Raw genomic sequence first — 16,667 nt, forward strand, 5'->3', positions numbered from 1 at the left:
CAGTCCATTCCTAAAAACAGCGTGAATGTATTAACTTCCAATCTCTCTTCTTCTTTTAATCATGTTTCAAATGAGCGTCGTTTTATCAGTTTCCATTCTTTGTATTAAAATCAATGAGACGTTAAAATCTGATGGTTTGAATCAGAGCAAGATTCTTCTCATATCCTATTCTAAGTAGGGTCGTTCTTCCTTGTAGACTAATTCTGGGTGTGGTTAATCCAAGTGGAGCTACCTGGAACCACTTCGTGCCAAAAACAATTCATCTTTGTGGACATGCAAAGATCTGTCTCTGGATGGTGATTTTTGGGGGTTATTTCACCTTTGCTCAATGTTCTCCAAACTATTTTTCTGAGATGGATCCAAATTCTCTTTTGATTCCTTTACCTAAAACCAATGTGAATAGATGAATGTGAACAAAACCAATGTGAATAGACAAAGATGACTCTGTGTGTGTATATATATGTGAAAGAGAGAGAGAGAGAGAGACAGAGAGGGAGGGAGGGAGAGAGGGAGGGAGGGAGGGAGGGAGGGAGGGAGAGAGAGAGAGAGAGAGAGAAGGTTAAAACATATGAAGAACTGTTTCAGGAATTGGGTACATCCAGTGTAATGAAAAGAAGGATTGGGGTGACACGATAGAAGTGTTCCAATATTTGAGGGGCTACCACAAACAACAGGAGGTCAACCCATTCTCCAAAACACCTGAAGGCAGGACAGGAAATTGTATTGTGAAAATTAAGTTAGAGATTAGGGCGAATGGTAATATTGGTTATATATCAGAAGAAACAAGGAAAAGAAAAGAAAAATTAAAGTGAGAGAATATTATGCAAAAAGTGAAGTATACAAATTGTGTTGGAGATAACTAAAAGCTGTATAAATTTGTGACTCGGCCAATACTCTGTTCAGAAAAAATGCATTGTTTGTTTGTTTGTGCATGTTTGTTAAAAAAAAAAAAACTTTTATATATATAAAAAAGAAACATTGGATGAAAACATATCAAGGAGAGAACCAAGCTAGAACTAAGAAGGAATTTCCTGAGCGATTCATCAGTGGAAGGACTTGCCTTCTGTTTTCAGCCTCACAATGTAACTTCATGAAAGAAACCTAACGATTGTTTTGAATAACAACAAAATATGTTGCACTTAGCCATAATGTGGCTTATATGTGGCATGGAGTAGGCATTGATGGTTTGTAAATCCTGCGTTATGGCATGTGTACTTCCACCAATCCTGGCTTAATTTAAAACTATGATTAAACCTGACATGTAGACCAAGTGTATTATATTCGCCTACGAATTATTAGGATCGAATTTAATTTATGCTTGTTTATAAAACAGACCCCAACATTATACATTAGAAACCACCTGACTTAATCTATCGCTTTTGAACTATGCAAAATATTACTTAATTTTACAAAGTAATATTACAGGTCACAGCTCTCAAGAAGAGAGAAAAAGCATGAAAAAGTTGCAAAAGAACTCACCCCTTGCAAACAATATTTTTTAAAAAATATCTCAATGCTTTTTATCATCTGATTTTTGCTGATAATAGGAGATGTTTAGAAATCAAAGGCAAAATAAAAAAATCAGCTATCAAATGTTGCTTCCCAACTTATTTTTAGGACACAAAGAATTTTCACCCCTTGCAATCTATGTAAAAGTATTCCAATCATTTTCAGGGTTCTATGCTATTGTCTCATTTAATTTCTGCTAATAGAAGCCATTTTCTAGTTGGTTAATCTATCTTTCATTATGCCTACAAGTCAAAGCAAAAGCATTTATGAAGATATTACCCCTTAATTCAATGTTTGGGAAGCATAGCATTCTCCATTCACAGGACTTTTGAAAAAATGCCTTGTCTTCTTGGCTCATGGATGGACCCCTTTGTCTTCAATATCTTCTCATAGCCATGAACACAGAAGCAACCTCTCATACTCAGTAGAGCTAGTTACTATACTGAAGCCTGGGGTATAAGAAGAATTCAAGACTGGCTTGTGAAGATCCCTCAGGGACGTCTCAAGGAGCAAAGTAATGCATTGCAAGGAATCTGTATCAAATATTTTGTGTCTCCTACTATTGATGTCAAACCCAAAGACGGAGAAAAACACTGTGTGCATGTTCCATTTTTAATTTCCATTAAAAATGCTTTTAAAAGTTTTTTTAAAAAAGGCTGTGATGATCCCAGCTGAGCTGCCTGATCATCAAAACCTTTTTTTTTTTTTTTTACTTTTAAAAGCATTTTTTTTTACAACCTATTTGGCCGAATAGGTTGTAAAAAAAAATAAATGCTTTTTTACAAACATGTACCGGTTACTACAGCGAACCAGTAGTAAACCGGTTCCGATTTCACCACTGATAGGATGCCACCCAGAAATGATTATAAAATGGGCAGCTATATAAAATCAATCAATCAATCAATAAATGAATGAATGAATGAATGAATGAAAGAAAGAATGAATTTTAAAAATGCATATATGCCTAAATAAATAAATAAATAAATTTATTTTAAAAATGTATATATGCCTAAATCATAAATAAATAAATTTTAAAAATGCATACGTGCCTAAATCAATGAATCAATCATAAATAAATAAATAAATAAATAAATAAATAAATAAATTTTAAAAATGCATATATGCCTAAATAAATAAATAAATAAATAAATTTTAAAAATGTATATATGCCTAAATCATAAATAAATAAATAAATAAATTTTAAAAATGCATATATGCCTAAATCAATGAATCATAAATAAATAAATAAATAAATAAATAAATAAATAAATAAATAAATAAATAAATTTTAAAAATGCATATATGCCTAAATAAATAAATGAATGAATGAATGAATGAAGAATAAATTTTAAAAATGCATATATGCCTAAATAAATAAATAAATAAATTTATTTTAAATATATATATATGCCTAAATCATAAATAGATAAATAAATAAATAAATTTAAAAAATGCATATATGCCTAAATCATAAATAAATAAATAAAATAAATAAATAAATAAATAAATAAATTGGCTGTATTTTAAATCACAGCAAATTAATTTTATACTTGAATGCAAATCTTCCTCTAAGAAATCCATGAGTCCCAATCTCGCCATCCACTTCTGCCATCTCATCCCTTTATGTCGCTGACGGTAGGAAGTAATGGAGAAGAGAGCTCTCACAGCAAACATTGGGACTTTCGTGTTTTGGGAGGAGAGGGACGGGATTGGAGAAACGGTGAAAAGCAGTGCTGCCTTGAACCATGGATGGTGTATGATCCATTGGAATGTCACAACAGATGTAGGAAATATGTGACATTTTCTCCACTGGAAGCCTGCTACGAGGAGCCGAAAGGTATTGGTCCGTGTCTGGACACAACATCTTACTTGTTTGCCCCAGCTTCCATATTTGCATATTAATAAATACCCACAACTATTTTTTTACACCATTTCTGTTCTGTTCTATTCTGTTCCTCGTTTGCAAATATTTCTCGTATAACTATGAGAATCATATACAGTAACTATGAAAATATCAACCAGTGGTGAAATTCAATTTTTTTTTACTACCGGTTCTGTGGGTGTGGCTTGGTGGGCATGGCAGGGGAAGGATACTGCAAAATCTCCATTCCCACCTGACTCCAGGGGAAGGATACTGCAAAATCTCCATTCCTGCCCCACTCCAGGTGAAGGATACTGCAAAATTTCAATTTCTACCCCACTCCAGGGAAAGGATACTGCAAAATCCCCATTCCCACCCCACTCCTGGAGGAAGTATACTGCAAAATCTCCATTCCCACCCCACTCTGGGGCCAGCCAGAGGTGGTATTTGCCGGTTCTCTGAACTACTCAAAAGTTCCGCTACCAGTTCTCCGAACTACTCAAAATTTCCACTACCGGTTCACCAGAACCGGTCAGAACCTGCTGGATTTCACCCTTGATATCAACTATTTGTCTTACTTTTAAGATTCTTAAACAGTATTGATGAGGTTCGTACATTGTGTTTGAAGATGGAACTTGACATCTAACAGGTTGTGGGCTATCCATGATGTGTCCGCAGGTGGCTGATAAGGCCTATACGGGCATGAAATGTTCTGCCACATGTCGGGCAGACATGTGTGGGCACCATTGTTGCAACATTTGCAACTGTGGCTTTGCGGAGTGCTCGCTTGTCTCGTGCTTTGGTTGTTCTTCTGTCCTCTGATATCTGGCAGCCTTAGTGGATCAGCGTGCGCCATGTTGATCGATCTTGTGCCAGGGTTTCCCAAGGAGGTGGTGTCGATATCCAGGAACTTTAATGCTCTTTCCCAGCTACGGATCCCAAAAAACACAGATCACACCAACTCTGAACAAAACTTTACTCAAATAATGCAGTTTTAGCAAATGACAGCTGCTAATAAGCATTCTTAACAGCCTGCCAGAATTCCACAGATAAAATAGTCAGAATCTTACTGGAGTTGGCAGAAAACCCAGAAGCAAAGTTGCAAAGAAATCCCAACGGGATGATTAGTGAACTAAAGTTGTTTCCTGCAGCTTGTTACAAGCTGCATTCTTTCTTAAATAGGCTAAGGGCGTAGCCAATTAGCCCCAAGCCTTACTCTCGAGGAGACCTCCTCCTGAGGAACCACTCCTGCCTTTTGGCAGCTCTGCGTGCCCGTGCATTGAGAAGAGGCTCCTCCTCTTCATCCTCTTCACTTAAAGGAGCCTCTGGAGGTTCTGAAGGCCCTGACTGAATCCCTGCCTCTGGCACCACATTTTCTTCAGCCTCCTTGCTGTCCGACTCAAGTGCCGGCTGCACAGGCTGCTGGCGCAGCACCACACCAGCCTCCTCATCGTCGGGATCAGCAACAATCCGCGCAGGCCACTGGCGGGCCACAACACTTAAGGAGGCTTTCCGCGTGTCTTTGTATCACTTCCTTTGTCCTCCGTGCAATCGCTTTCCTTGAGACAGCTCACCATAGAGAAGCTGTTTAGGGATGCGATGGTCTGGCATCCTTGCAACATGGCCTGCCCACCAATACCAAACAGTATTGATACTGCAACACAAAAGGATGTTTTTCAAAAGGATGAGATGACAGTTTCACATTACAGGGGTGAAAATACGGGTAGTCCTTGACTTACAACAGTTTGTTTAGTGACCACTTAGAAGTTACAACAGCACTGAGAAAAAAGTGACTTATGACCATTTTTTTTACACTTACGACCATTGCAATGTCCCCATGGTCATATGATCAAAATTCAGATACTTGGCAACTGACTCATATTTATGATCATTGCAGTGCTCGGGCCCATGTAATCACATTTTGTGACCTTCTGACAAGCAAAGGCAATGTTGTATACTTATACATACATGAGAGACTACGTCAACAGTTACATTCCTCTAATAGAAATGTAGAAAGTAAGAGCCAGGAAAAGAGAAAGATCAAACAAGAGATGCTGAGATGTAAGAATAGAGTAGAGTAGAGTAGAGTAGAGTAGAGTAGAGTAGAGTAGAGTAGAGTAGAGTAGAGTAGAGTAGAGTAGAATAGACAATAGTACAGAATGGAATGGAATGGAATGGAATGGAATGGAATGGAATGGAATAGAGAAAGAGAAGAGAAGAGAAGAGAAGAGAAGAGAAGAGAAGAGAAGAGAAGAGAAGAGAAGAGAAGAGAAGAGAAGAGAAGAAGTAGAGGAATGGAGTGGAGTAGAAAGTATAGAATAGAATAGAATAGAATAGAATAGAATAGAATAGAATAGAATAGAATAGAATAGACAATAGTACGGAATGCAATGGAATGGAATGGAATATAATAGAGAATTATTTATTTATTTATTTATTTATTTATTTATTTATTTATTTATTTATTTATTTATTTATTTATTGGTTCAATTTATATGCCGCCATTCTCTGGAGACTCAGGGTGGCTTACAATGCGTTAAGCAATAGCCTTCATACTTTTGTATATACCTGCTTAGTAATTACAATAGAGAAATAGAATAGAATAGAATAGAATAGAATAGAATAGAATAGAATAGAATAGAATAGAATAGAATAGAATAGAATAGAATAGAATAGAATTCTTTATTGGCAAGATTAGAAATACAAGGAATTTGTCTCCAGTGCATAAGCTTTCAGTGTACTGTACATACAACAATAGTAATAGATCTTTATCATAATCATTGTAAAAATACATTCATCATAAAGCATTAGATGCAAACAGTCAAACGAGAATTCTAGTCCCAACAGAGGAGAATTTCAGTGCTAATCCTCAGTCAAGATCAGGATTAGAAATAGAAAAAGAAAGGCAACAGTTTCGCAACTGTTAATAAAAGTGTACATACATTTTATGTTTCCAAGCCCTGAACTATCCATGATAACCTGACAATCATACTTTCACAAAATTTAACCCCTGATGTAATTGTGGTCATTGCCCATGCTGTTCCCTAGGAGCAGCTCAGAAGTCCTTGCTCTTCTGGAATGTATTTTCGAGATCACAGTCTAGACTAGTGATAGCCAAATCTGGCCCTAGCTTTTGCCTTGGTTTACCTTGTCAATCTTCTTCTTCTTGTGCCATATCCATCATCGGACGTCGGCGATCATGTTGGCAATCCCATTTTTGTCAACAGCCACATGAAAAAGTGCTGTTGAGTTTTGTCCAAACCAAGTCCCTTAGGTTTTGAAGCCATGATGTTCTTCTTCTGTCTGGACCTCATTTGCCTTCAATCTTTCCCTGGAGGATTAAGTGAAGGGTGCCATATTTTTCTGGTGCCGCATCACATGTCCAAACTATTCTAACTTTTGCTTTTTAATGGCTTTGATGATTTCCCTTTGCTTTCCCAGGAGGCTTATCACCTCCTCATTTATGACTTTGTTAACTAGCTTGTCAATAATGACAACGAAATCGGAAGATAATTTAAAAGCACTTTATTAGGGTACCCTGATAACGTGGGATCTCCCTATGAAAAAGAGAACCTTTAGATCCATCTTACATTCCTTTTTGTAGTTAACACAACAAAGAAAAACAAAAGAGGAAAATTGCTTGGACAAGATAAGAGTAACCCCTCCTTGCACAGTAAATTAGCTACAAAGCTTGTTTGAAGTTAGATAACCAAGTGCCAGTTGACTTTAGGAATATGCTGGAAACAGCCAAATAATAGATGAATATGCTGGGAAACAGCCAAAATAATAGATGGAGATGTGTATACTGGGTATGAAGGTAAAATAAAGTTGAATATGCTGGGAAACAGCCAAATAATAAATGAATATGCTGGAAAACAGCCAAAAGAAAATGACTAAGGGATAGTTAAAATAAATAAGATTTAAGTTGGAATCGATAGTAATAATAAAATGATTATGTTGGGATTAGCATCAAAATAAAGGTGACTATGTTGATATGAATAATAAAATGAAGATGATAAGATTGTAATAATGAAATGATTCTGTGTATAATGAAGAGCACAATATGAGATAAGCCTAAAAAATATAGGTGTTAGTTAAAAGAGATTAGGATTTAAAGATTTAATGTAATGGGTCATAGGATGTGTATTTAGATAGAATTTAGGATAAATAATAGTAATTAAATATTGAGTTGTGACATTGGAAATTAAGATTGTGGTGATATAATAGAGTGGTTAGATTAAGATATAATTGTGGGGGAAAAAATTTGCATTGGTTTGTATTTTGAAAGATGTAATGGTGGAGATTTGGGGAAAAGCTTGATAAAAATGAGAAAGCAATTGTAACTATTTTTGACCGGATCAATGCTTTGTTCTTAAAAGATGTATTTTATGTTTATGTTTTAAAAAATTCAAAAAAAAAATTCAAAAAAAAAACCCGAATCTTTTTCTTATCAGGAGAAAGTCTCCAGACATCCTTCTGTAAATTATTGTTTCACTTTATGAATGTTAAAAGCTATCTAATCAATCCATACAACCATATGATAAAGGTTTTCCTACATTTCCAGTCTATAATGAGCCTGAACATAGAAAATAAGTCAAATTAAAATACAAAATAACTATGTTAACTAACAAATTACAAAGTCCATGTCATGTACCCCTCACTACAGCAGTAGATGATAGTTCTCTCATCCACATATTAATAAAATCCAAGTCTGTTTACATTTGTATGAGCTCAGCCAAGGTTGGCAAGGTCCTTCCAATGATTTCTCCTCACAAAATACGTTTGTGTCTCTGCAAACAGTCTCGGAAAGCATCCTTGACTTTCTCATTCCTCAAAGTGTAAATAAAAGGGTTCAGTAATGGGGTAACCACAGAGGTAAGAACTGCCACATCTTTCTGAGCATCCCGAGATCGACCCTTGCTGGGCAAAGAGTACATGAAGATGGCACTGCCGTAGAAGATGGAAGCGACCGTGAGGTGAGAGGCACAGGTTGAAAATGTCTTCCTACGACTGCCGCTGGTCTGCATCCTCAAGACAGTCACAATTATGTAGAGGTAAGAGACAACAGTTACACACAAAGAGCTGAGTAACACCAGAGCAGAGAGGCTAGATTCCAGCATCAGAAGAGTATCTACATCATTGCAAGAAAGCTTGATCAGTGGAGCATAGTCGCAGAAGAAATGATCGATCATGTTAGAGCTGCAGAAGGACAGTCGGCTCAGGAGAACAATGGGGCCAAGGTTATTCAGGAAAGCACCAACCCAGCACACCAATATCAAATTCACACAGACCCGCCCATTCATGATGATCGTGTAGCGCAATGGATGACAGATAGCAATGTAGCGGTCAAAGGCCATTACAGCAATCAGGATGATCTCACAGGTACCAAAGAAGAAGTAAGAGTAGCACTGAATGATGCAGCTCCAAAAAGAGATTGATTTGTTCAGAGAAACTAGATTGGTCAACATCTTCGGTGTGATTGTCAGAACGAAAAATACCTCCAGAAAGGAGAGGTTGCAGAGGAAGAAATACATGGGGGTTTGCAAGCGTTGGTCGACGCATACCAGAGTGATAATCATGAGGTTCCCAGCCAAAGTGAAAAACAACACAACCAGAAGCCATGAAAAAAGGAAGAGTTCCATGGGTCTAGGTAGTTGGAAGCCAATTAAGATGAACTCTTTCACCTCTGCCGTGCTATTCTGAATCCCAGTTCCCATCGTGAGTTTGCTAGTGGAGAAAAATCAAGCCAAGAAAAAACTCACTGCAGATTGGTGCCCTTAAAAATATATATTTTACCTTCTTCTCTTGAGTCCCAAGTTCAAATCTGAAGACCTCTCACCAAAGAGTGCCAGAAACAGCCTCCTGAAGCCAAGAGACTGGGGTCTACTCCATCGGGCTTCTTCTCATAGAAATGCACCAACATTGAAATGCCTTCTCCCCAGCAGCACAACCTGGGTAATGATAGTCACCTGTCCTTCAGAATGTGACTCTGCAAAAGAAGACATTTTGGTTGGATCACTCCTTTTCAGTCAATGGATGCATGTGTGGTTTTTAATAAAACAAAAACTTGCTGGCATTGCTGCTGTTATGTGATATTCACTCAAAGTATTCAGAAAAAAACAGAATAACAGAGTTAGAAGGGACCTTGGAGGTCTTCTAATCCAACCCCCTGCTTAGGCAGGAACCCCTACACCAGTTCAGACAAATGGTTATTCAATATCTTCTTAAAAACTGCCAGTGTTGGAGCATTCACAACTTCTGGAGGGAAGTTATTCCATTGATTAATTGTTCTAACTGTCAGGAAATTTCTCCTTAGTTCGAAGTTGCTTCTCTCCTTGATTAGTTTCCACCCATTGCTTCTTGTCCTACCCTCTGGTGCTTTGGAGAATAGCTTGACGCTCTCTTTTTTGTGGCAGCCCATGAGATATTGGAAAACTGCTATCATGTCTCCCCTAGTCCTTCTTTTCATTAAACTAGACATACCCAGTTCCTGCTACCGTTCTTCATATGTTTTAGCCTCCAGTACCCTAATCATCTTGGTTGCTCTTCTCTGCACTCTTTCTAGAGCCTCAACATAATTTTTAACATTGTGGCGACCAAAACTGAATGCAGTATTCCAAGTGTGGCCTAACCAAAGCATTATAAAGTGGTATTAACACCTCATGTGATCTTGATTCTATCCCTCTGTTGATGTGTAGGCTTTTTTGGCAGCTGCTGCAAATGGCTGGCTCATATTCCTTTCCATATTTCATGCTCAAAGACTGTCTATAATATTAAAACTCTAGCATGAATGCCTTTATATAGAAGTATATGAAGATACTTCTGTTTATATAAAGGATATAAGGACATAGTATATCAACACACTGAGAGCTTCTACACTGGAAATAGCAATAGCAATAGCACTTGGACTTATATACCATTTCACAGTGCTTTACAGTCTTCTCTAAGCGGTTTACAGAGTCAGCCTATTGCCCCCAACAGTCTGGGTCCTCATTGTACCCACCTCGGAAGGATGGAAGGCTGAGTCAACCTTGAGCCAGTGAGATTTGAACTGCAAATTGCAGGCAGCTGGCAGTCAGTGGAAGTAGCCTGCAGTACGGCACTCTAAGCACCGTGCCACCGTGGCTCAGATAAATTCCTTGTGTCTAATCACACTTGGCCAAACAAAGTATTCTCTAAGTAATGTACATTCAACAAAATATGGAAAGCTCAAAAACACAAAAATTGAGAGATCCATGCAGGAACTCTTTTAACTTACCACAAGTGGTTTTCAGTTCTTCTATTGGTAGAAGTAAAACACATTGACCATAAGAGACATTTCTTTTAAGTCAAGTAGAGCTTGCAATAATAAGATGAAATCTCTTAGATGACATTGATGTGAAATGTCCTGCACTCTCTTCTATTGATTGAATTTTGCACCCTTCTCCTCTGAAGCTTCCAAAGCTGTTGGTTGTCGTACCTTCTTAACTGACAGGCAGAATGATGCTCTCACCTAAAGCCTTTCTTCAGGCAGCTATTTAGTGAAGTCTATGTCTTCTGGAAGGAAGAACCCAGCTGGTTCTCTGGAACTGAAATTCTACATATACAGTAAATATTGCTCCCAATCCAATCAATTTAACCATGAAAACACAATTGCTGAGGTTCTATGAATGACCCTCATCTTCTGTGCTACTTCAAATAACATACGGATTTCTGAATTATCATGGATGGTGAAATTCTGCTTATAATACCACTGAGCTGTAGGCTTAGAAGCCATTGAGGACAAAGTTGAATTAGAACAGTTCCTTTCCCAGTTTAAGGTCCTCAGCTTTTACATCTCTTCCTCTGACTGTGACCACGTGAAGTATTAATACCAGTCTATAATGCCTTAGTAAGACCACACTTGGAACTGCATCCAGTTTTGGTCACCATGATATAAAAAAGATGTTGAGGCTCTAAAAAGAGTGCAGAAAAGAGCAATAAAGATGATTAGACAACTGGAGGCTAAAACATATGAAGAACGGTTGCAGGAATTAGGTTTGTCTAGTTTAATCAAAAGAAGGACTAGGGATGACATGATAGCAATGTTCTAATATCTCAGGGGCTGCCACAAAGAAGAGGGAGCCAAGCTATTCTTCAAAGCACCTGAGGGTAGGACAAGAAGCAATGGGTGGAAACTAATCAAGGAGAAAAGCAACTTTGAACTAAAGAGAAATTTCCTGACAGTTAGAACAATTAATCAGTATAACAACTTGCCTCCAGAAGTTGTGAATGCTCCAACACTGGCAGTTTTTAAGAAGAGATTGGACAGGTGTTTTTCTGAAATGGTAGAGGGTTTTCTGCCTGAGCAGGGGGTTGGACTAGAAGACCTCCAAGATAGATTCCAAATCTGCTGTTCTGTTAAGAGAATACTTCCTATTGGCCATACCTGATATAAGTGATGGGAGGAAAAAATCTCCAGACTGATCATAATTCCTAGGGCTTCCTGTGCTACTTCTGAATCATGAATATACAACTGCATCACAAAAAGCATCACAAAAATCCTTCTTGTAAAGGGTATATGAACTGGGAGAAACTAGTGGCCTGAAGAATGAGGATTCCTCTAGGATAATCATCAGTCAGAGGTCTAGCTTGTATCTGGAAGAAGACTGGAAGTAGTGGATCCTATTTTCATCTCCACATCCCAAACTTTCAGCAGGAAGACCTCACATGGCCACTTCCAATCCAGTCTTCTTTTGACTGGCATTCTGATGGCTCTAGAATATGCTTGTATTTTCCTCCATCCTGTGACACTTTCTCCCAAAATGAATTTAGCAGATGATTAACTCCTAGCCTAGGCAGCAATATCCCTCTTGACAATCACTTAACTAAATCGGGATTTAGAAAGTATAAGTTGAAATACTTCCTTGGAGACATTGGTTAATGGGTTCTCCAGAGAGGAAAGTTTGTAAATAGATTTATTCATTCTGGTGGCATCAAAACTTTAATGATATTCGGCATGGTTTTCCTAGCTTGCAGGCCATATTGTAGAAAGTTAGCACCCAGCTCTCTCCTAGAAGAATGAAATATTTTGAGGAATATTAAAAAGGCAGAATATTATATTTCCCTAAAGGAGGAATGGAATAACATGCTCTTGGAGACAGAAAGTAGCCCCCACCTTCCTTAGTAGCCCACAGCAGATGTCAGCACTTCAGAGATAAAGATATGGCTCTATTCATAGGCAAAGCAAATACTGCAAGCAGAAATCCACTCAAGACAGGATCTTATTCTTCTTGTGCCATATTTGTCATCGGACGTTGGCAACCATGTTGGCGATCAGATTTTTATCAACAGCTGCACAAAAAACTACTGTTGAGTTTTGCCCAAACTTGTCCCTTAGATTTTAAAGCCATGATGTTCTTCTTCGTTTGCCTTCAATCTTTCCTTGGAGGATTAAGTGGAAGTATGCTGTATTTTTCAAGACAGGATATTGCCGCAAAGTCTGAACAAAGGCAGAGTGATAGGATTAGCCATCACTCAAGATCCAAATCAGGACAAATAGGAATTGCCCAACACCCATTCAGAACACAAGTCTCTTCATTGCATCGTCTCAGCAGTCCAAACTTCAACCAAACCTGGGAGCTCAGACGAACTTCTAGGATTTGTACTTTGCCTATAGAGACAGCTATGACCCCTACATAATCCCTACATGGTCCTGTGGGAGTCTGACAATAACCGATAGAATGCATGTTCTTGCACAGGAACAGGAAGTTCAAGTGCAAAGCCCAAGGGAAGGTATAAAAATCCCTCACTCTCAATTCCATCTGGTCAGCTGCACCAGAACCACAATCCATGTGGTCCTGTTGATCAATCAATGGACCCTCTTTCCAATCAGCCTCCAGCCTCCATTTTGTCTCCAGTGCCTTTCTCCTGTCTTGGAACTGTACCAGATGGATATTTCTTCCCATAATATGTTCAGCTTCATAGCAGCAACGAAACTCACACTCACAGTCTCACAAACAAAAAGGCAATCAATTGAATAATGCTAAGATCCATGATAATGTTAGAAGACAGAAGCTTTTCAAGCCATTCGCACACACTTCCAGTCCACATTTTTTGCCACCAAACAGCTTGAAAAGAGCTCGGGAGGTGAGAAAGGAGGCCTGGAGGGCCACGCGTGGCCTTCCACACCTCCTTTTCATCACCAAAGCCTTCTTCAAGCCCTTTGCTGACGACAAAGGAAGAAGCAAGCAAAGAAATAGGCTGGAGAAGGATCAGATTTTCATAAGGTAAGTCATCAGGCACGGCAGGATGGGGGAGGAAGCAATTGTGTGGCTCCAAGGGAGGTAAAATGAGGTATTTGTGGGTTGGGGGAGATCTTGGATGGTCTGAAGTAGGTGGCCTGTTCCATTACTAGGCTCCCCATGGGCTTCCCCACCCTGAGATAATTCATGTTGACTTAACAAGATGCACATTTGATTAGAGAATGTGTGGGCGAGAGGAGGGAGTGATCACATTCATTGTACAAGATTCACTCCCATGAATCCTCGGGTTATGAATGGAATGGGCAGGCTCCATTCCATTTGTAACTCGAAGACTACCTGTCAGAATATTCATGACTGGAAAGACGTGGAACAAGGTCAGCCAATTGGGACCTGAGACAGACTGGAGCCAGGGCTTGTCTTAGACTGCAGCTTCTGATTCTGTGCAGAGAATTGAAACTGAAACTATTCAGAGTGAGTGCGTGTTAATCTGTCTATTGCTGTATTCTGTGTGTGAACATGTCTGCTGATCTGTGCTGAAGAACCACTGTTGGTATTGTACATATATTTTATGTGTTATTATGAATATAAAGATATTAATGAATCAGTTATATGAGTGTGCTTCTGGATTTGATTTTTGCAAGAAACTCTGACACTACTTGTGTTCGATCCGAATTGAAAAGCTAATCAAATCAGTCTTCATCTGAAGTAGAGACAGTTTTGCACATCCCTTGGAAATAATTGCAAAATGCCTCAGGTTGGATAGGACTTTGATGGGTTTCATTAAAGTGTCTAATAAGCAATCAAATCACAGTAAACATAGCTCTCAATTAAATACTAAAGTTAATACTAATTTAAAACTATATAACATTAGTATTAATTAATTAGTATAATACTTTTTTTTGCTGCTTAAGAAGTCCCTGAGGAATTTCACAAGCCAATCTTGAATACTTCATGCACGATGTGCACCATGCACCATGGGCTTCAAAACATTAATTATATCTAATGCTTATGAGAGGTTGTTTCTATCTTCATTGCCATGAAAAGATATGGAAGAAAAAGACAGAGAAATTACACAGAAGTAGAGCTGTGAATCGAGAAGACAAGGCAACTTCTCAAAATCACCAAAAATGGAGAATGCAATGCTTCCCTGACCCCCAGAATAATTGAATTAAGAGGTAATATTTTAAGAGATGTGTTTGCTTTGCCTCTGATTTGTAAGCAAAGTCGACAGAGTTTAACAATCTAGAAAATGTCTTTTACTAGATAACAAAATGGCATAAGGATTTATGAAAATTATGCAGATGCTACAATGATTGATATGATTCCAAGCGGTGAGAATACTACGTCTAACCAAAACTATATTAGTGAGTAAAAGTTGGATATTTTTGTTTTGCTTCTGGTTTGTAATCATATTAAAACATACCTTGATAATCTAGAAGATTGATTTTATCAGCAAGATTCAGATAATGAATACCACAAGGATCTTGAAAAAAACAGTGAATATCTTTTTTTAAGTGTAGTTTGCAAGGAGTGGCTGTCTTTGCATTTTGTAATGCTTGTAATTCTCAAGAGTAGTGAGCTGAAATATTACTTTGTAAAACTAAGAAATGGATTTCTGAGTTCAAAAGAAGAAAATTAAGTCAGGTAATTTCTGATTTGTAATGCTTGGGACTGGTTTGGAAGGAAATAATAGAATAGAATAGAATAGAATAAATGACTGGGTGCAATGCCACTTTCTATTTCTAGTTTAATGAAAACAAGGATTGGGGGTGACATGATAGCAGTGTTCCAATATCTCAGGGGCTGCCACAAAGAAGAGGGAGTCAAGCTATTCTCCAAAGCATCTGAAAGCAGGATGAGAAGCAAACGATGGAAACTAATCAAGGAGAGGACCAACCTAGAACTAAGGAGAAATTTCCTGACAATAAGAACAATAAAGCAATGGAACAGCTTGCCTTCAGAAGTTGTGGTTGCTTCAACACTAGAGGCTTTGAAGAAGGGACTAGACAACCATTTCTCTCAAACAGTATAGGCTCTCCTGCTTGTTAGGGGTTGGACTAAAAGGCCCTCAAATACTGGAATACTGCTATCATGTCACCCCAAGTCCTTCTTTTCATTATACTAGATATACCCAATTCCTGCAACTGTTCTTCATATGTTTTAGCCTTCAGTACCCCTTCTCCCACTATCATCTTTCTCTGTTCACATTGTTCACATTGAATCTGTTCACATTTCTTTTAGGTAAAGGTATTGAATGAGAATTAGGATCCATCTGAGAAGAACAGTCTAGAGAACACTGAGCAAAGGTGACATAACCCCCAAAAAATCATCATCCAGAAACAGATATTTACATGTCTACAAAGATGAATTGTTTTTGACAGGTTGACACATGGAGGGATCCCATTCGGCTCCACTTGGATTAACCACACTGAAAGAATGACCCTATTTAGAATAACATATCAGAAGAATCTTGCTTTGATTCACACCATCAGGTTTTAATTACTCTTTGATTTTAATGCAAAGAATGGAAACTGATAAAATGACCCTCATTTGAAACAAGCGATTCATATAATCATAATTTAATATTTCCCCCTCTTAAAAGTTAATTTCAATTTTTACCAACAGTAGCTTAATCTCTTCTTATTCAACATTAAACAAACTTAATTTTCACAATACAATTTCCTGTCCTGCCTTCAGGTGCTTTGGAGACTGGGTTGACCTCCTGTTCTTTGTGGCAGCCCCTCAAATATTGGAACACTTCTATCGTGTCACCCCAATCCTTCTTTTCATTACACTAGATGTACCCAATTCCTGAAACCGTTCTTCATATGTTTTAACTCTCTCTCTCTCTCTCTCTCTCTCTCTCTCTCTCTCTCTCTCTCTCTCCCTCCCTCCCTCCCTCCCTCTCCCTCCCTCTCTCTCTCTCTCTCTCTCTCTCTCTCTCTCTCTTTCACATACACACACACAATCATCTTTGTCTATTCACATTGGTTTTGCTCACATTCATCTATTCACATTGGTTTTAGGTAAAGGAATCAAAAGAGAATTTGGATCCATCTCAGAAAAATAGTTTG

The 16,667-nt window shown here is 38.1% G+C and overlaps 1 protein-coding gene across 1 annotated transcript; it reads right to left on the reverse strand.

Annotated features, from left to right (window-relative positions):
• Positions 1-8,031: 8,031 nt before the first annotated feature.
• LOC132709940 (olfactory receptor 6M1-like) lies at positions 8,032-9,287 on the reverse strand. Its single transcript, XM_060684998.2, has one exon. It carries the CDS (start codon positions 9,085-9,087, stop codon positions 8,140-8,142), a length of 948 nt encoding a protein of 315 aa, XP_060540981.2. The 5' UTR covers positions 9,088-9,287; the 3' UTR covers positions 8,032-8,139.
• Between the last annotated feature and the right edge of the window lie 7,380 nt (positions 9,288-16,667).

This window comes from Pantherophis guttatus, chromosome 4 (assembly GCF_059756535.1).
Source record: "Pantherophis guttatus breed Tessera chromosome 4, ASM5975653v1, whole genome shotgun sequence".
Taxonomy (NCBI): domain Eukaryota; kingdom Metazoa; phylum Chordata; class Lepidosauria; order Squamata; family Colubridae; genus Pantherophis; species Pantherophis guttatus.